Below are 21,577 nucleotides of genomic sequence, written 5' to 3'. Positions count from 1 at the left end.
AAATGAATACATCAAAAATATACACACCCAGGGAAACTCAGCTCATGGTTATTTTCTTTACTCAAATGGATATGTTTTCTGGGCCTCAATTTTTCTAGTTGTAAAATGAAAAGGAAGGAGGAAATGTGGTCTCAGCTCCCTTCCAGCTGCTGCATTGTATCTGTCAGTATCAGAGTCTTGGGAAGAAATCAGGCTTGGACAATCAGAAGTCAGGCTGTGATAAACTGGTGAAGCAGCTCATGCAGACTTCTGACAGCCACCTGTTAAATCTCAGGGAATATTGTGAGCCCGATGTTAAACATAGCCATAATAAAAATTGAAGTATACAAACTTATAATTCAGTAAATTTTATCTCAAATGGAAATAAATTTTCAAAATTCTTCCATTTTAATTATTTTGCTACCTTTTACTATTAGTTATGTTCTTGAGGTTATTTACACTTAATGTACCTGTACTGTGGGACTCCTATACAGGTGTCCCAAAAGTTGACCCTGAAGTCACCATTCATAGGGAAAATGAGAAATTATAGCTAAATGTACCTTTACGAATTATTCATGACCTTTTACAAAGTATTTGCAAAATAGTCTCTGTGTGTTGGCCACCTCTATGTACAATTTTGTAATTTAACAGGCACTGAGATTTAGAAAGCAAATCTATATAAAATAACCTAAAGCTATTTACAGAAGACTTGAGTCTTCACCATTAACCTGGGATCCAGGGATTCAAAATGAAGTAAATATTGCTTCTGTCCTTAAAGAGCAAGTAGTCTGAAGAAGCAGCTTATATACACAAACAATGAAACATAATGAAGTATTATTGTTGTTAAAGTGTATCTGTAAAGTGCTACGGGGCTGCACATGAAAAGCGTATTAATTTTTCCCATAGGATCATGAGATTTTTGCTCTCGTTAATTAATAGACTCAAATATAGAAACATGACTTCAGAATTTTTTAATTAGAAAGTTTATTGCATTAATCTATAACTCATTTGGCGATATAAATGACAATGTAGACTAATACTGATGCAAGTTTATCATCTTTGGAAAATAGAGATATCTCAACACAGCACTTTCTTTGTTTGCTACAACCAAGTAAATCCTCTTGTAATTTGATTTTTTTCCTTTTAAAAATATATTCTGCAGTTCATTCGTATCAAAGTGAAGCGTAGACTAAATATGAAACTAGAATAAGCAGACCCAATGTTAGGACACCGTTATTAACAGGACTCACAGGGCAGTTTGCTGTACATCTTTAGTTAACAGACAAGCATGCGTCCTTACCCTGTGATCTGCACTTGGATTTCTATGTACACGTCCATCACATAAAGCCTTTAAGACCACAGTATCTCTTAAATATTCAGTTTGAATAAAAAAGAGATTTTACCCAGAGAAAATTCATTATTTAAAAAAAATACCCTTAAAACCAATTGCTTTCTGATTTTGGTTTATTTTAAGCATAAAATGGACTTCTAACAATGATGAAAATTATAAATGGTGTTATGATACCCTTGTTAAACTTTTGTAATACTTATGGTTTAAAAGTCTCAATAATTGGCCACTAACGTGGATCTTTGGGGTCAAAATGACTGCATTTTCATAAATTATTTAATTTCTCGCAACACATAATCATTGTGCTAATGGATTTAGTGGGGGCAGGTTATATCTGCCCTATTATAAAATTCTATGGTTGGTTTTCCTGAAATCGGTGAATAAAAATTCCATAAAGATAATGCTAAACACATTGAATTCTGTTACATTATTCCTATGTCATAGGAGAGGAATTAATGTCAAGCACTATAAAATAACCATAATGTTTTCCTTACCATCTATAATTAACTACAAATCAAATAGTCTTTTTATTAAGGCAAATATAGGAATTATCATTTGGGCCAATAATTTATAAATTTTCTGATACATCAATTTCTAAGGAAATAATAGGCTGACATTCCTATATGAATGGTTTTTGCCAGTTATCTTCAAAATCACTTACCTCCATGCCCATTACAGGATTTAGGGGAAAAATTAATATCAGGATCCAAAATTAATATAGGTTCAAAGATCAAGAGAACAGATACGCCTTGTGTAAGAATGGTATTGCCATCAAATTACATTTGAAGTACTTGAAAAATTTCTAAAGTTTGTAATTTTGGGGGGGAAAAACTTGCCAGGTCCCTTTGTCTTTTAATTCTTATTCTGTCAAAAGTAATCCTCTCTACACAAATCTATATCAAAACACCCGGGAAATTTTGCCTTCTCACCCAGACTTCTTCAAGTTAACATGTGGTTTTACAATATCCACACCTCTGTGTGAGGTCTGATGTTTGAAAAATCCCGAGTGAACTCTGGTAAGAATTGCCTCGGGTACAAATATCTCAGGACATCAGCCTGAGAAATCTGTCAGAAAAAAAATGCACCGGGAGGGAAGGCGGTGGCCCTTTGGAGTTTACATCTGTTGACCCGGTTTTCTACCTAAGTTGCTGTTGCCTTTGTACATTAAGCTTTCCTTTTTTAAGTAGTGGAATGAGAAAAGAAACCAGGGGGTTTTTTGTGTGTGTGTTTGTTTTAACCTCTCCAGGGAGTGATGGGAAAACTCATCTTACCACAGAGCTCTAAAGAGAGGTTCCTAAAAAGAGAAGTGGGCAATGTCTTCTTCTTCTTATTATTATTGTTACCAAAAAGGACTCCTTGTCTACTGACTCACACATGTCACCATGAGATGCCTGTCCCCTAGAGTCAAGGGTCAGCCAGTGGTCAACTACTGAAATAAATCAATTTCTTCTAAGACATGTTCTAGGCAATTCCTTATTTCCTTAAATTGACTCTGGAGTTCCTTAAAAGAAACAGCCTTCCAAGGGGTGAGTTATAAGAAGGTACTGTGCACCTGGTCCAAACTACCAGCACAGCCGCAGGTGTGTGAACTGAAATAACGAGCTGTGCCAACTTGGTAACTGGCTGGGGCGATGCCTTAGGTATACTACTGGCAGGCCAATGCATTCTACATCTTTGTTCATTGACTCCCTGGAGCAGAAAGCCATATAGGGTATCATGTCTTCAACATATTGAAGACCATTGTTTTCTCTTATGAATTTTCTTTCTTATTCAGCCTTTCAGCTCCTCTGCTTGATCAAGTAAATCAAAAAAAGTGAAACTGGGTTTCTTGCATCATATCAGCAATCTCATGAGACAACTTCCTGGGAGTAAAAAATGTTATTACATAAGTATGTGCAGGATGAGCATCTGTTCTGGTTTGCCGGAACATTCCAGACTTAAGCCCAGGGCCAGACTTACGCACTCGTTTATTCTCCAAAGTGCCCGAGTTTGGCTGATCAATCACGTGATCACTATGAAGAAGGTTTTAGTGAGATGAGTCTGTAATATTGACTCAGTGACAACGTTTCCTTCTTGCTCTCCCTCTCCCTGGTGTAACCAAGAATTAGGGAACCCACAGATCAAAAGGAACTCCACTTTACAATACCACAAAGCTTCTCTCTTTCAATCATAAGCCAATCACCTGGATTACTGTATTATTTCAATAATAACCAATTTTAATAGATTTCAATCATATATTTTCATCTCTTCCCTCCAAAAGAAAAAAAAAAGAATAATACATTTTAATCAAGCAAAAAAATGAGTGGTAATGATACAAGAAACAACGAACACAGAATCGTTTTTTCATTAACAATCCAAATACTACAAAACATAGAATATACACCTTAAAAATGGAAATACAAATTAATGAAAAATGGGGTACATGTCAATTAGCGATGCAAAAGACCAGCTTAAGCACAGTTTCTCTAAATTGACAATTAATAAAGGAAAGTGCCCTTTTCTCAAATATGCACAAAAATATTTCAGTCACTTACAGGGAAAAATTAATCAAAATTTTTTGCTAATTCTATATTACGGCATGTACTACTAATGGTTTACAAATCTTAAGTATCTTCTTACACTTAAAATTTACAGTCCTTACCAATCATTACACACTCATTCAACCCGGTCTGTCAAAAATAAAATTATTTCATTTATCTATTTATGAAATAATCATTGATATGTTATGAATCTCCAGTAGTGAATAACTATGATGGGGACACTGATCAGAATAATGTAACAAAAGTGGGCCAAGGATCCAACAGAAAAACCACCTCTGCCTGGCATATCTGTACACTGACTTCTGCAATACACATACTTCTAATATTTCTAACATTATCCTAATTATACAATTTCCCATTCTAAATGAAACCTAAGATTTTCATATTTAAATTTTCTATCCACTTCTAGAGTGTATTCAAAGTCTACCCAGTCATGCCCCAGGACATCCAGCTTATCCCTACAAGTCTGAGTCTGGCTGAAAAATAGTAAGCAACAAGGACTCAGTAATATGCCCCCTTTTCTCTACATGTTTAGTGAGTCCCACTCTTCCGAAGTAAATTTTATGAGAAACTGTACAGTCCTAAGTGCAGATCTATGCTGTGAATGAGAAATAAAACGTGTACATTTTAATTTTTCAAGCAACCACGCCACTGTCCACCGCAACCCGTGTCTCCGAAGGAGTTCTGCAAGCTCATGCTTCCAGCCAACACGTTACACTAAGGCATGCTTCACGAGTGCAGCTCTAAAACTAACAGCCATGAGAAAGGAAGTCGCTCTCTCCTTCCAAGCCACCACCTGTACAAGGAGCATCTATGGTCAGTGCCAGCCTCAGCTCTGAGCTTTCTGGTTCATGTCCAACAATTGCCCACCAAGTTGATTAACATTCACACAAGGTGGCAAACTTGAAAATGGAGAAGAACCCAGTGGCAGTTCTGGAAAAGTTTCCAGCAGTTACCAAGTAGCCGTCTGGTGTTATTCACGGCTGCTGCTGCTGCTGCTGCTGCTGCTGCCGCTGCTGCCACTGTCTTCTCGCTGGGGGGAAGATGAACTGTCTCGGACCGGCAGCAGGTCATAATGACAAGGGATGTGACTGTTCTTTGGGAGGTCGTAAGGATCCTGGGTGAGAAGCCCATTATTGCTGAATATTCCTTGGACAACACTCACTGTAGGTTCTGTGATAACCAAGGACACATTCATTTACTGGCAATGGAAAACAATTTTTAACAAAGAATATGGTGTTTCTTACAGATATCAAACATGCAAAAGGAATGTGTATAAAAATAAAAGGAAATAGTGGTTTTTAAAACATGATTCCTCTATAATCACATGGGAGTGGCCATTCCGTGGTTGTTGGGCTAACTGACATGCACAAATGGTGTTCAAAACAACAAGAAGACCACGTGGTTGGGTGGGACCACATCAAGGGGATATACAGAAAGCGTGGGTATGAATCATTGTCTGAAAAACACTGGGGATAATCTAGTCCAAACTGAGAAGGTGGAGGTCCCTGAAGGTGAACTCAATTCATTTTTACCCAGACCCACATTTTCAGCTGAATCCCCATTCTACTGTTGCAGGCTTTTGGGACACTTTAAACAGGAATTGCTACTGAGTGTTCAAAAATGAAATTAGTTCACTCTGGCTTCCATTTTAAAAAGCTGTCTTAATACTTTAAAAATAAATCGTTTTATAGTTTTTTTTCAGTTACATGCCTGGCATGAAATGAATTACTAGTGATAAATTAGACACTTCATTTAAAATAGTAGAGAAGTTTTAAAGGTTAAAATCATAAATACCAGTAAAGATAAAGAAAGACAGACAAATTGGGGGGGGGGAGAGAGAAATAATAAATAATTAAAACATATAGTCTTACCATGTCGCCAATAGTGGTTGTGGTATGTTTTACCATTTCCCAAATGGTGTTTGCAAAGGGCAATCAAAATAACTCTAATTTTAAATTGAGGTCTTATTAATTTGTACAGATTCACATGTGAGAATATTATTGATATATTAGATAAGTTTAAAGTAAACTGCTTCAATCCTCCTATAAGTATTTTATTAGTATAATGAATATAACTAGGAAATGCAACCACCTGTTTAATCCACTTGAACTATTTATTTTGGCTAACTAGCTACATTAGCTAATGTGATACACATACTTTTCCACATGTGTGCTAACATACTCACTATGGTTACAAAACAGAAGATGGATGACTCTGTGGAAGACAAGGAATACTTACTTTAAATTTCTTAAATGGTATTTTCCTTGAAAAATGCATTTGAAACCAACCAGTATGATCACCGTAACCATAGGCTGCCTCTTACATAGGGACCATTATTTTCCATAAGGCTTCTATGAACTACAACTATTATATTCACAAATACTTTAAATTCTTTTTTTTTTTTTTCTTGTAGAGATAGAGTTTCACTTTATGGCCCTCGGTAGAGTGCCGTGGCCTCACACAGCTCACAGCAACCTCCAACTCCTGGGCTTAAGCGATTCTCTTGCCTCAGCCTCCCGAGTAGCTGGGACTACAGGCGCCCGCCACAACACCCAGCTATTTTTTGGTTGCAGTTTGGCCGGGGCTGGGTTTGAACCCGTCAACCTCGGTATATGGGGCCGGCGCCTTACCAACTGAGCCACAGGCGCAGCCCACTTTAAATTCTTTAAAAAAAAATCTTACGGAGTAGATTTTTTTCTATGGTTTGGAGAACTCACCAACTTCATAGACATTCTTGTTGGCTGAAGTTGAGTTGTTGATTTCCGCATATGGAGAATCTCTTCGTGCTGGTGATTTCATCTCCACGTAGCCGCATTCTGAGTTTTTGGGGATAAGTACAGGTGGATCCTTAATAGTGGCATATGGGTTTTCAGAACTGCTTAGGGAGCACGTACTTGAATTATATTCAGAATTCTTTCCCAGGTCTGATAAGAGAAATGGGAAGAGAAAGGCAAATGTTGTTTCATGACAGCTTCATTTATTGATGATAATTTTCTTGGGCAAGTTACCTCTTTTTCTTTATAGCTATGTTCCTGTAATTAGATACAATGAAAATACTATTATACATTTTCTACGTATTTGGAGAATTTTCTGTAGGTTTATCCATCCACAAAGCAATTTTAGCCCTCTCAAAAGTAAGTCCCAATGTAAATCATGGGTGTGATTTCATTTGGATGATCACATTCCAATGGAATTAATTCCATTTTATTTTACTAATAGAAAATTTACCAATTGAAGGCTTAGAGATCAATCAAGAAAGCAGCTCTTGATGGTCCCAAGACAACCAAGAGGGTCCTATAACATTACCATGATGAGAAGGCATTTGTGCCATGAAGATTCCCTGTGAAGCCACAGTCCTGGGTGCTCAAACTCACCCTGAACAGCAGACCTCAGTCTGCTGACCTTGTTTTCCCTGCTATTTCCTTTTCTTACATTTCTCTCTCCCGACAAGCCTATTACTTTCAAAGGGCAAATGAATGCTTCCTCAACTAAATGAATCTTTGGTCCCCCCCAAGACTTAAGCTCTAACAAGACCAATCAGGTTTCTGTGTTTGGTGTAGTCATTCAGCAAGTCTTCCTTTCCTCCTGTGGAAGAATATTTAAGTCTCCAAGATAAAATTTAAAAAGAAAACTGTGGTTCTGACATATGTATTTCTTGTAAAATTTACAACATACCTTTTAAGGATTTTCCCATATAGCTTCTGTCAAGTCCAAAAGCGCCTATGACAAAGGAAGAGAAAACACCCAGTGAGAACTGAAAGGGTGAGAAAACCCGTCTACTAGTCCAAGGTCGTGGGGGAGGGCTGCCCACTGCAGCAAATTAAATATATATGCTCACAATCCAATCATTCACAGCGACTTTGGGAAAGGCTGATCAAAACAGGGAAGAAACTGAGGCATGGAGATCAATCAGTATACTTGATTCAAGGTAGGACGGTGAAAAGGCAACACAGGTAAGACCGGAAATGAAAATTCAAACCTGTGTATGTGCAGATCACTCAAGGCCATAATGGTTTTCAGTCTGTCATTAGTCAGTTATATTATTGGAGTGTCAAACACGGTTGACTAACACTTTACAGGCATTATTCGCTATTGCCCATCTTTATTCAGTTTTCATTTTAACCATCTGACTTTTCCAGGCAGTGGGGCATGCTCGTGTGTGAGCCTAGATAGCTTTTTCCCTTTAAAATGACTGACTTTTATTTTTTGAGGTTGGAAAGGGGAAACAGAAGAGGATCGTCTCTGCTCACACTGGGAAAAAGGAAGTACGGAACCAAGGGAGAACAAGCAACCACTTACGGAAATCTGGCATCTTGTATAAATATAATCGATCATTTAATTACAGAGTCATAATATTACCAGAAAACTAAGAGGATAAGACCAAGGCCATTTTATACCACCGGGTATGTAAATGCTAAATTGCGTTGCTTACCCTGCACAGGAAAGGAGGGTTCTATTGGAGCTGCGTTGTGACAAAGAGGAAAAAAGCCCAGAGATTGGGAAACAAAGATTCATTACGTACTAGTCACATGACTTTGGGCAAGATGTTCAACTTTCTCAGCATCAATTTTCTCATCTCTAAAATGGGGAAAACAAACCTTGCCTTCCAGCTTCACAGGGCTATTAGACCATCATTTAGTTAAACAGAGCAGAGGAAAAGGCTTTGGAAACTCTGAAGCATCTGACAAGTAAGTAGTTTTCAATTACTGTGACACTTACTGTGTCACACTAGTCTCAGCTTCAGCCTCTCTGTAACCTTCTAAGGCATTTTCAATGATCTTTTAAAAGAATGTTACAGACTTGAGTTAAAAGGTGAGAGTAGAGCTGACTTGTGATACACATTCCAAGTAAGTATTTGAGGATCCTGATGAAATGAATCCCCTGCTCAGGGCATGCATCTTGTAGCCCAATGTTAAGCTGTTTTCTGGGGACCAAAGAGTAGGACATACTGACGTGGAGAAAGGGAGCGGTTCCTCTAAAGGGACAGGTGTGCAAAACCTCCGCGTGGGTCAGGAAAGGGGAGTATTTTCCTCTCTCCAGACTGGGTGTGAAAAGTTCAGCAGAGCTCCCAGCTGGTGGAAAGGCACGTGGTTATGCAGGGAGGTGGGGTGAATGGATATGTAGGAAAGAGTTAACCGTACCAAAGAGAGGCTTAGATTTTGCCCTTAGCTCCCAGGAAGTATTTCTAAGTCCTTAGAATGTCCTGCCCAATGGGAGCATTTTTGTTTATCTAGGGGTTAGAGCTACACTAGATAGTGTAAAAAGGTGATTTAACACAGGGGCATTTGGGTCTTGTGGCCCCTTCTGGAGAGGTGGATGTTAAAGGTCAAGCACATGAGCAGTCAATCACATCTGCCTCATCAAACCCCCCCAAAGCAAAGGCTGAGGTCGGTTTCCAGGTCGGCAGTTTGCTGTATGTGTGCAAACTGCACACTGCAGGGACAAGTGAGTGCTGCCAGGACTCCACTGGGAAAGGACAACGGCCGAGTCCTGCTCTGAACTTCTCTGAACTTTGCCCCACAGCCTCCTCCCTTGGCTGATTTTCATCTGTATCCTGTTGTTGTTATAAACTATAACCATGCGTATAACCACTGGATGAGTTCTGTGAATCCTTCTAGCAAGTTACTAACCCGTAAGGGGGTCTTGGTGACCCTTGAACTCACAGCTGATGTCAGAAGTGAGGGTAGTTTGGGGAACTCCCTCACTTGGTAAAGAGACTCCACGAAGGTGGGGCAGGGCCCTGTGGCCTTGAGGGCAACCCCACTGCAGAGATCTGCCCATGTTATTCGTTACGAATTCTCATGGCCACATCCAAACTGTAGCAAAGTCTTGTGTTTTAGCTGAACGATGGCCAGCCTTCCCCAAGGTGCTAAAGAAATAAGTAGCGTGAAGTAGATACTCCTGAATGTGCCAATCTTGGAGTCACAGCTTTCAAATGCTGGGTGTCATCTAACTTACACAACGAGCCAGTACATGGTCGCTACCCCCATTTAACAAATGAACCAATCCAATCCACTTTGAGACGGTAGGAGATGAGTCTCTTTTGATCAATTTCTGGCAGATATTAGGCACTCCAAATATTGAATCCAGAAGCCCTGAGGACAGCAATTAGTCCTCAGAAGGCATAGGGTGTAATTCTCTAATTGTATTTTTTTTTCTTTATTGTTGGGGATTCATTGAAGGTACAATAAGCCAGGGTTGGGGATTCATTGAGGGTACAATAAGCCAGGTTACACTGATTGCATTTGTTAGGTAAAGTCCCTCTTGCAATCATGTCTTGCCCCCAGAAGGTGTGGCACGTCTAATTGTGTTTTTTGATGGACCACTTTGGCATAGGCAGAGATCTATTTCAGGTGACTACAAGATAAAGGTGGGGACGTGTGTTGAGAAGACTCACCGAGCTCATTGAGGTAGCCGCCATGTTTCCAGTCAGCAGGCAGAGTCCCTGTGCAGTCCGCCACAAGGCCTCTCTTCCCAGGGTTCACATTTTTAAGATTCACAAACAGCTGATTGTTTTTTGACTGTTAAAAATATAAACAATAAAAGAAGTAATAAGAGAGCATAATGTGTCATAGCGCTTCTGGGGAAGAGCAAGTTCAGAGCACATACCAAAGACTAGCCAATGACCGGAGGTGACCACCTGTGACCTGGTGAGACTCAGAGGGTGACAGGAGGCTGCGTTCCTCAGCCCCAGCTACTCCCTCCACTACCTTGAGTCTCTCATTCTGTGTCAATGAGACCTTAGATGGATTTACATACATGGAATTTTGAACGGAAAAGAAATGAATTCTTGGTCTAAACCCTCCCATAAAAATCTATGTTTGTGTGAGTCACAGGTGACTCTCCGTGGTTTTCCTGGGTATAAACATGAGGATGAGATTACTTGCTTTGTCTTCCTACCTGCACTTGTGTGAGAACAAACAGAATGATGAATGTGAAAGTCTCTGGAGCATGGAAGTGCTATTTAACTGTGAGGCACTATAATTACAATCTAGCTGCATTAATTTAATTACAACTGGATTAATTTAATTAGCTTGATTTTTTTGTCTAATAAAGAGCTGGAATTAGACCACAGAAATTAGAAAATCAAATTTGGATTGGAAGGGAGAAATGTGTGGGATTTCAGAGGCCTGTGGGCAAACCCGGGGTGAGCTGGGGGCTGCTGCAAAGCAGCTCTGGGTTCTCGACAAACCTGGGTCTCCGTCTTCTCCATCCCTTAGTTTCCTCATCTCTAACATAGAGACCACAGCAACTCTGGCTTTATAGGATAAGTGTAAAGATCACAATGCATGTACATTTGTAAAATGATTAGAAATGCTTTGCATAGTATTACATTGTTGTTATTTGACCATTTTTGACCTACAAAATGCAACTTACAAATAGCAACTTCACCTGGTTCCACCCAATCAGCACCTCTCATTATTGTTACTGAAGTACAGGTGGCCAAGAAGGGGCACAAGAAGACAGGTGATCAGAAGAGACAAAATTGTCCGTTTTGCCCAGAGTTGATTCTGCTATCGGTCTCTACGTTTTTGTTAATGTCATTATGAGCAATTATTTTAAAATGTACATAAAATTAGAAACATTTTTCCAAGAAGGTGTAATAGAAACAGGACGGGTTGTGGACACAAGGAGGCTGTGGCTTGCACAGCTGCTGCCTCACTCACCAGCTGGGCAGCTATGTTTGGAAGTAACTGCAAGTCCCTATTCCTCAGGTTTTGTTGGTAAACTTGAGACCCTAAGACACACTCAGAGGATTGTTTGGAGGAATAAATAAGATAATCCATGTCAAGTACCTACAGCAGCATCTGGCAAACAGAAGCCCTCAGTAAAGGCTTGTTCCTTCCTCTCTCCCGCCCACTTCAAAGACGTGAGCCATTGCCCTCACCTTCGTGATGGTCACCCTGTCCCTGTTGTTGACATGTGGGGACACAGCACACTGGGTGAGTGTGTGGTAACTGGGATTGGTGAAGTAATGGCTGTTCCCGTTTCCACCATTGCTGTGAGAAAGGGTTTCTGTGAGAAGAGAAGAAAATGGTTAAGACAGCACGCTCCTCTGAACCTGCGTGTTAAAATGGAATCAGAATAACAGACCATCCAGACTGCTTCCCCATCACAAGCCAGGCGGAATCCCCTCCTGCCCAGCCTACTCAGCGAAGCTTCTAGAATCAGCAGGCCTCTGCCTTCCTACCTGCCTCCTTGGCAAAGTATGAAAGTGTCCACAGACGACTGCTATTCAGGTTGGGGCTTGTACATGCTGGAAAGGCAGTGTTGGGAGCTCCTTCTGCTGTAACTTCCCTCTTTGTTTTAAACACTCGCGTTATTGACATAATAATTCATCACTGAGCATGCACTTCTGTGTATATTAGCTACTTTCTATATTCTCCAGAATCATGTGTTTTTAAACACATAACCAACCATAATCTTTCAATGACTGCTCCAGAATGAATAAAGATTTTTAAAGTTTCAAATTCTTCAGTGTATGTGGTTGCTCCTTCTGATGAGTGAGTGTGTGTCACTTATACTTTTTTTTCCTTTTAGGAGGACTTGTGACAGAAGGGAGGATTGAAAAGAGCTTTCTTAAAGGACTGTGTTAGGTAGAGCTAATGCCAAAAACTGTTCCTTAGAAAGCCTGGTTCTCTTCAGATTCAGTTGGACCCTGGAAGAGTCCAGGAGGACCTGTGGAAAGCATCCCAGGCCAGAGACAGGAGACCCGTTCACGTCCCTGATCTGCTCCATGACTTTGGTGCCCTCATGGTCCTCGCCGCCTCCCCTCCCTCTCCACATACGAGAGCTTGGCTGGGACTAGCTGCCCAGCACAATTTCTTCTGGATCGACATCCCCCAAATCTAAAGGCAATTTTATTTTATTTTATTTTATTTTATTTTATTTTATTTTGCAGTTTTTGGCTAGGGCTGGGCTTGAATCCGCCACCTCCGGTATACGGGGCCAGTGCCCTACTCCTTTAAGCCATAGGTGCCACCCTAAAGCCAATTTTAAAACCCTCCATAGATAACAAAAACTACCCCTCAACTATTGTTAAGCTATAAAACACTTCTCTAACAGTTGATGCCCTTTCCAAACATACAGTTCTCAGGAAACAACGGAAGGCACTGCCAGGATGAAATGTAACTTGTCAATGAGTAAAACACCTGTCCTGTCTCCAGCCTCACCTGAAATGGTGTAATCTGCGTTGATGACCCTCACAGCGGGGGTGTAGGTCACCGCTGGCATGCTGGATTCCTTGCCCTTCTGCTTGTGTCTATAAATAATGAACAACGCCAGGAGGAAGAGAACAACTAGGACAAGAATGATGATGCCCGCAATGGCCCCGATCTGGTAAGAGTCCGCAGGCAGAGCAGTACTGGTCCGGCTGAGGCTGTTCAGGTTTCCAACTATTATGACCCCAGCTGGAAAAAGGAGAGAAAGAGGCTTGAGAAAGGATGACAGTGTGCTGGGTAAATGTTTGATCTCTAAGGACAAAAACCTCTTTCCTAGATATTCATAAAATGTTAGTCTGGAAACAGAGCAAGAAGGAAAAACAAACACCCCTCATTTTCAGATACTGTTGGCTTATCAGTGCCCAGAGAATGGCTGCTCTAAGCCTCCCAAGGAGACAGAACTAGATGGAATCTGAACTCATGGTGACACCTGCTTACAGTCCCAGCTACTTGGGAGGCTGAGGCAGGATACCTGCTTAAACCCAGGAAGAATTCAAGGCTAGCCTGCACCATATAGGAAGAGCCTATCTCTAAAAATAAAAATAAAATTTAAAAAGAGGCAGGATTTCTTACACCCAAAGACTCACCTGTAGGGTTTTGGAGCTTCTCATATATTTCAGATTAAATACTTATACAGGTAATTAATTTGGGGTAAAAATAGATCTAATTTTTATTTTATTTTATTTTATTTTGCTTTATTTATGATTCAGTGCTGAGTTTATTATGCAGAGCTAAATCCTAAATTTCCCAACCACCCAATTTTAATCTTTTCTCCATTCATAGTATTTCTAAGGGCAATTTAACTTCCAAGCAATCATACAGTCCAAGACCAGAACCTGCTTTATGCTAATTTGAGTGGATCTTTTACCTTGGCAGATATTGGTCTGTGCAGTTATTTTTCATGACAGAAAGATTTGTCCTGATAATACCTGATAACATCACCCTAAAACCTTACTCATTAAACTCAAAATTCAGCTTTACATGGTTTTTCACTATGGTCCACCAAGTGAGGACTCTACAGGCATGGATTGAGAATCAAGATATCTGGCATCTATTAATAAAGTGATCCAGGCACTCTGCACTTTCCCTTAAACTGCTGGGTTGCAGATTTATCTTCTGTAAATGAGGAAACTGGCTTCCACATACCTGGTTCTAGTCCAAACAAATGCCCCTATGGTTTTATAATTCTAAATGCTAGAGGACCTTCTTCTAAAAGTCTGCTCTGAAACACAGGCCATTAAGGCCAACATGGTGAGATTATGATGTGTTTGTGATAACGATATGAAATTTAACTGCTGCTAACGGTGGTCAAATGTAAATCCATGAGCATGTGAAAGATATGTTATGAAACAAATTAAGTGGAAATACTTCCAGTGTGCAGCATAAGATGACTCCACCTATAATACTGTAGAGATTTTCCAAAGCCTTTTGTAGCCCATTTTCTGACTGCCTACTGGGGAGCCACTGCAGCAGGCACTGGGGCTCTCTGCAAGGTGGCTGCAGAACCATCAGGAGCACTTTCTCGATGGCCCTCTCTACCCCAGAATCATGATAGTCCAAATGGACTATGTATCAATATATATGAGCTAACTATTCGCAAGAGATGATGATATACACCCTAGTTAAAAACCAGGGAGCTAAGTTTCTTAAGAAGTTAAACATATGCTCCCCACATCACCCATTCATTCTACTCCTAGGTATCTACTCAGGAGAAATGAAAGCACATGAGTGTACAAAAACTTGATTTATTATTGTTCCTAAGTAGCTTTATCTATAATAGTCAAAAACTGGAAGCAGTTCTAATGTCCATCAACACAGGAATGGGTAACAAATTACATCTGTAGAATGGAATACTGGATGAAAGGAACTGAATTACTGATACATACAACAACATGGTTCAATTTCAAAATCATTATGCTCAGTAAACAATGAAAACCAAAAAAGAGTACAGTGTGATTCCATTTTTAAGGCATTCTAGATGACGGATCTCCATATGGTGTACTAGTCTGCAGTGACAGAAAGCAAATGCGTGATTGCCTGGTGGCCTCGGTGATAGCAGGAGTGAGCCTGGGAAACCTTAGAGGGTGATGGAGAGTATCTTCATGATGGTATATAAATATCTCAGATTGTATCAAATTATACGTTTTAAACAAGTATGAGTTTTACATATCAATTATCATAGGGCCAGTAAAATGTTCAGGAGATTTGGAAGAGAACCTGGCATAAAAGCCATGATATATTCTACATATTATTCCTGTGATCTTGGGAAAAATGACAAAACCTAGGCTTTAGGTCCTTTATCTTTAGGACAGCAACAGTAAAGCATCCATTTGGCAACTAAGTTAGGAACCCGGTATGCTGCCATGTAGAGCTGTGATGAGGATATGTTAGGTGCCATCAGTGTAAATACTTCATGTTGGCCAGCACATGGTGGTCACACAATGAGAGATCATCATCATTACCCGCCAGGATCTTTACCTTGATCACAACGTGCGCCCTTCCATCCTGGGCTGCAGTAACAGGTCCCAGTGATATGGTCGCAGGTGGAGTTGTTCAGACAGTCACATATCTGGCGACAGCCATAGCCATATGTTCCAGCAGGGCACTCTGGAGAAGGAGGAGAAAGTCAAGTCTTGCTTCCCAACTTTGGGAATGGGAGCAAGGCTGTCTCTTGCTGCGTGACCTTGCACATCTGGAGGTGAGCCCTTTGGGGGATTTCTGTCCATGCACACTTGTGACAGGCAGGATGTCACAGAGCTGGACAGTTTTCCCTGTGTCTCAGTGGGACTCCCAGCCCAGGCTGCACAGGGCTAGAGAGGGAGCTGCTTAACCTTACATCACATGGAGTCACACTGTGCTCCTGGCCCTTTCAGCTGCTACCTACCCACCTCCCCCATGTGTATATGGGGGAGTCTGTAGGATCCCCATGAGACAGATGAAGATAATCACTAGGGCAATGTGAGATGACTCCACCAGGCAAAACTGCAGGCTAGAAGGGGCGCAGACTGCAAAGTAAAAACTAGACATGCTTCCTTGAGCACATGAATATTTTACTGTACGCTCAGTGATCCTTGTAAAGGAACATTTTCGCTCAGGTAAGCTGAGAGCAGGAGAAGGAGAGGGGGGAATGTTTTGTTCCTCATCTAGGTAAGAATTTCACTGGCCATGGAAGACGTCAAACTTTGAATTTTGCAAGTTGAAATCCCAGAGACTAACATAGTGGGATTCTTACATTGCAGTCTTAATAAGAGTTGGGCATAAATTTCAAAGAGTAGCACAGGCATGTTGAATCTAAAAATCTTCACGGCAAAATAAAGATGTTCTTTGCAAAGTGAGCAGCAGGGGGCAATGTGCTATTATACACAGGGTTTCTTTTTACAGAAGAACACAAGGAGAAGTCTCCAAAAATAGGGACATTTTAATTTGGTGTTCAGAGTAATCACGGAAACACTTTAAAGGTTTTTATTTAAGAAGACCTTAACCAGTCATCTGCCGTTCAAGTCAAAGTCAGTTTAGACTTACTATTCTGGTTCCTATGCTTATACTGAGATGTTTCACGTCCACACAATGTTCATATACACACACTGAGGGGTGTGACTCAGTCCCTCTTTCATGCTTAAATGAAAGAGTCTCTGGAGCGTATTCCTGGATGCCACTCTTGCTCTGTTTACTAGAGGAAAAATACACAAAGATATCCTAGGGGTCAGCAAGTGAGCCTGAGGCAACCTGGCTGCCCAGTGGCTCTGTGAGGTGCTGGTGGGGTGAGCGGGCAGGGATGCTTCACTGCCAAAGTCCTGCAGTCCTGATCAGCCTTTCAAGACCACGTTGCTCCTGCAGCCATACGTGGCTGCTCCAAGAGTACAGTCTCTGATGGGTGGGAATTGTTGAGTACTTTTGCTGCACCAAAGGGTTCTACCATGACAGAATGAGCCCCCAAAAGTCCTAAGGTATTATTTATTTACCTTAAATACTGCGTGAAAGTCACAGAGGAAAGAAACGACAAATTAATTTAAAATGGTCAGCTGAAGACTGAAGTTCTTAGAACCCCGTGAGCTGATGCATAGCTGGGGGGTTGGCAATGGAAACACAGGATGAGTCACTCCAGCAAAGCAGATTCTCTCCCAGGGAGATTTAAAAAACACTTTTTAGAGGTAATATGCTATCTTGAGGTTATAAAGACTAAGTGAAAACAGCACAAAAGGACTATGTGGAGAAGGCTGTCTGGCGATGTCTGCACGGACTCATCCCCAGCCTGCTTCCCCTACAATGCATCATCCTCCCGTGCAAGGCCATGGTCAGGCCTCTGCCATGAAGGAAGCTTGACTGGCTCCTGTAAAGCTCTAAGCAGTCACATTCCCCAAATAAGAAAGGAATAGAGTGCCAGAAAGAACAAATGGAAAACCTGAATCCTGTCTTCATTCTTGTAGTCACGCCTCCTCCACCCAGGCACTGAGCAGTCAGTTACTCAGGAGGAGGATTGTGAGGGACAGGCGGCCAGCAAGGACTGCAGGGAGGCCGGGTCTCTGGAGCAGAAGTGCCATCAGCTCCAACCAGCCATCAGCCCAAACAACTTAAGGGTTGCCAATTCTGCCTTCGTATTCTCAGGCAGCTAGAAAAGTTGATTCCAGGGGAAAAGGTGCCCCCTGGTGACCCGAGGCTCTGCTACTCACTCTGTTCACAGTGCCTGCCCATGAAGCCCGTGCGGCAAGTGCACTGCCCCGAGATGTGGTCGCAGTCGGCTCCGTTTTGACACTGGCATATCAGCGCACAGTCCTTGCCATAAAACCCCAGGGGACATCCTGTGTGAGGAGGGAGGACAGCGAGAGTCAAGAGGCTGCTGAAGAGAAACAGCTCGCGCCTCCAAACACAAATGTGTGCTTAAACTTGAAGGACACTGAGCTATTGGAGAATAAAGACGTCAGTGCACATCTCAGCTTGTGACAAAAGCTGCTCGGAAGTCCCAAGACAGGGCTCTTGCAAGGAGGTTTTAATTCATAAGCAGGAGGCAGACAAATTCCACACCTGTCAGGGTAACCGGTCATCAGTACCCCTGAAGGCGAGACCAGTGTCTCCTACCAAAGCCCCAAAGCAGGGGGCATTTCCTTTCATTCTTTCACTCAACTACTAGAACCCAAGCCTCAAATTCCATGGGCTGAAGTATTTTCTATCAACAGTATTTGTATGTTTTTACTTATAGTACAGAATATCTCCAACACTACTAGCCTTGTCTACTACATCTATCATTAACGTAGATAATATCACCTTCATCGAAGATGTGTGGTAGAATTCTCAACTTAAAAAACTATATTTTACAGATGCTTTGTAAAGACCAATAAGCCTTCATACAATTTCCAACGCTTACAGCACTGGGACACTTGGGCTAAAGACAAGCTCTACTGGCACTCATGGCCCGGCAGCTGCCCTGTCAGTTTCAGGGCTCTCTGGCATAGTAAAAGCTTTGATACATGCTGATTTGATGGTTGTTTCCAAACATTACATACGATTTTTATTTTCTCATTTATGTATGATAATGTTTCAAAAAAAAACAACTTTTAAGAAGCAGAGGCAGTGTACAGAGGGACAGCGATGGCCTGTATGGTCACATGTATTTGTTTAGCACCTACTCTGTGCCAGGTTCTTTTCATGCGTTCTCTTCCTTAATCTTGACAGCAGCCTAGAAATTCAGGAATGGACAGTCTCATCCTACAGGCAGTAACCAAGCCCAGAGGGCCCAAAGTCACGGCTACCAAATGGAAAGACGGGGGGCCATGATGCAAGAGACCTCGTGTCTTCCCACTGTATCACGCTACTTCCACTTAAAAAAGGTCCTCTGTTTAAAGCAGGTTCTAATTTAAGAATTGTTAATATAATGTCTTATAAGTACTCTTACATAATAAGTTAAATATCCTTATAGATATTTAATCTCTCTGCAAAATATTCTTGGGCTAACCTCTTTCCTCACAAATTTTCCCTTTCAAATCTTGGTTTGCGGTCTATACTCCCTTCTAGAAAGTTTCAAAAGACTAACTCAGCCTGTCCTCTAATTATGTGCTCTAATTGGTATTAAACAAGAATTGCCTAATTCCTGACTCATCTTTCCTCCTCAGCTCATTGCTATAATTTTAATTGTACATTACTATTAATATTAATCAGAATACATTCCTTCCTGTCTCGTTTCCTTCATTCAACTGAAGGCAAGAGAGCAGAGAATAATCTTTTTAAAATCTTTTTTTCCCAATAATGCTCAGTTTTGAAGTACTTTGCACATTATATCCTGTTTTGCTAAAGACCTCATGGAAGAAAAAAATGGTTAGGACACTACGGGGTCCAAAATGGAAAAAAGAACTGGAGCAGTGGTTCTCAAAGCATGGTCCTCAGCTGGCATTGATAGAAACGGAAAGGCTGAGGTGCCAGCCCAGACCTACCAAATGGGGGTGGCATTCTGTATTTATCAAATCCTCAGAGCAATTCTGAAGATCCATCTTTCAGAACCACTGAACTCCATCTTTTCTAAGATCACGTATTAAGTCAGGTGGTCTTGTTGTCTTCACCACCTTGCTAACCTCTATCCTTTATCCTAACTTTGTTCTGTGAGAATAAATGATAGGGAAATGGATCTACATCGCTGGGGTCTGGTTACAAGAGAGAAGAGAAAGAAATTGCACACATTATAGATCATTGCTCTTCCTAAGTGTCCCAGAACAGAATACTGGGAACACAGTAGCTCTCAAACACTTAGAGAAATGTAGTCTAGAGGTCACTGGGTAGATAAGGCACCCCGATGTCAGGGACCCTCAGTGAGCTCATATTCTGCTTGCAGAGAGTGAGGCTGTATCCTTCCAGGAGAAGAGGGTGGCCCCCTGCGGACCTCAGAAGCCCCCCTTACGCTGAGTGCAGTAGAGCCCCGTCCAGCCAGCGGTGCACTTGCACTCCCCATCGTAGGCACCGCAGTAGGCTCCGTTGTGGCAGTTGCACGTGTGGATGCAGTTTGGGCCCCAGTGGGCAGGTGGACAAGCTGAAACCACAAATGCAGAGAGGTCTGTCAGAGTTCTGAGGCCAAGGAAAGAGAATTCCATACACCCCTACACAACTCCCTGAGCCTGAGAGACTAGCAGTGTACAGGAGGATGAAGAAAGCACAGCGCTCCGTATTCTGCATCGAAACCCAGAGGGCAATGCTGACTGCAACCAGGCCCACTGTTGCTGACATATGTCTTCATTTACAAGTGCAGGTGAGGCAGGCAGAGAAAATCATCGCCTATTGACAACTGCAGTTATTAAACAAACACGCATTCAACACCTACTATGTGCGTGACGTTATCCTAGGCCCAGGGGAGATGGCAGAAGGCAAGACAAAGTCAAAACCAACCACCTATGGAAGCTCATATTTCAGATGGGGAGTCTGGCAAAACAGCCAACCAACCAACTGAAAAAAGAATGGGGGTAAGCGCGATGGAAAAAAAAAATGGGATAAAGAAGATGAGAATGATGGGAGCTACTCTTGCAAGGAAGACCTCTCTGAGGAGGGGGCATTTAAACAGAAATCAAATGGGGGGAATGATTTGACTCAGGAGCAGTTAAAGGACAAAAGGTCATGGAATCTACCCTCCCTGGACTCAAGACTTTTCACTTTAGGATCCTTTAAAAGATGTTAAGGTTCCCAGTTGTATGTAAAAATTGCTTTACTAATAAAAACTCTTAATTGGAAGAAGCAGAAAATAATAAAACTAAATCATTAGGGGTCACTGCCAACTGAAGAGCAATCAGAAACTCAGATAAAGCATCCGTGAAATAATAAAGTAAGGTCATGAGGTAAAAGAATTCGATTTACACAAAAAGCTTTTCATTCATACTGATGCTTCAGGAACATAATTGCATAAAAGGAAGACCACCTGCTATTTCTATGAGGCTACCCAGGAAGGAAGATGAACCAATAAAAACATTAAGTAATACATCTAAAGTAATTTTTAAAAATGAAAAAGAATTATTTCATGATCATGTGTACTGTTTCGCCCACTAGCAAGGGAAAAATGATGGTTGACACTCAAGGTCTGGAACGAACATCAGAAGAAATTTTCTCACTACAACACAATCATTTTACAGATGAAAAAGCTCAAGTCCCCAAAAAGTTAATAGTGACTTGTCCAAGGTCACATGGATTAATGATAATATTTGTTATTTGTTATTTGTTAGATAAATATAGTTTCTCTCTTCAAGACCACAGCGAGACTCAGGGTGAAAACTACTCAAGTTTCCAGCCTGTGTGATGCTACATGAAGTACTCTGCACCTAAAACCATGCATTCCTTAGATGATATTTAATGAACTTTTGAGAACCTTACTACATTCATAATATATTTTCCTAAGATAACCCACTTGCATTAGGCTTACTTCTCTAATAGTTATGATCAGAGAATGGAAATAAGGATCACTCAACTTTTATATTCCCAAAAAGCAAAATGTAGACAAGGGGGTTAAAAAAATTATT

At 41.2% G+C, this 21,577-nt stretch overlaps 1 protein-coding gene across 2 annotated transcripts in view; it reads right to left on the bottom strand.

The window, feature by feature from the left end:
- Positions 1 to 994: 994 nt before the first annotated feature.
- Positions 995 to 21,577, bottom strand: part of MEGF10 (multiple EGF like domains 10) — a 164,481-nt gene continuing 143,898 nt past the window's right edge. For both annotated transcript variants that reach the window (XM_053567270.1, XM_053567269.1), the window contains 9 exons: positions 19,978 to 20,106; positions 17,762 to 17,890; positions 15,570 to 15,698; positions 13,044 to 13,280; positions 11,759 to 11,886; positions 10,268 to 10,391; positions 7,546 to 7,590; positions 6,588 to 6,794; positions 995 to 5,040 (listed from right to left, as the gene is read on the bottom strand). In XM_053567270.1, coding sequence (XP_053423245.1) covers positions 4,841 to 5,040; positions 6,588 to 6,794; positions 7,546 to 7,590; positions 10,268 to 10,391; positions 11,759 to 11,886; positions 13,044 to 13,280; positions 15,570 to 15,698; positions 17,762 to 17,890; positions 19,978 to 20,106 — 1,328 coding nt within the window. In that variant the 3' untranslated portion in view covers positions 995 to 4,840. The remainder of the gene's footprint in view (positions 5,041 to 6,587; positions 6,795 to 7,545; positions 7,591 to 10,267; positions 10,392 to 11,758; positions 11,887 to 13,043; positions 13,281 to 15,569; positions 15,699 to 17,761; positions 17,891 to 19,977; positions 20,107 to 21,577) is intronic.

Source organism: Nycticebus coucang, chromosome 17 (genome assembly GCF_027406575.1).
Source record: "Nycticebus coucang isolate mNycCou1 chromosome 17, mNycCou1.pri, whole genome shotgun sequence".
NCBI classification, from domain to species: domain Eukaryota; kingdom Metazoa; phylum Chordata; class Mammalia; order Primates; family Lorisidae; genus Nycticebus; species Nycticebus coucang.
This window is presented reverse-complemented; position numbering and strand designations above follow the sequence as displayed.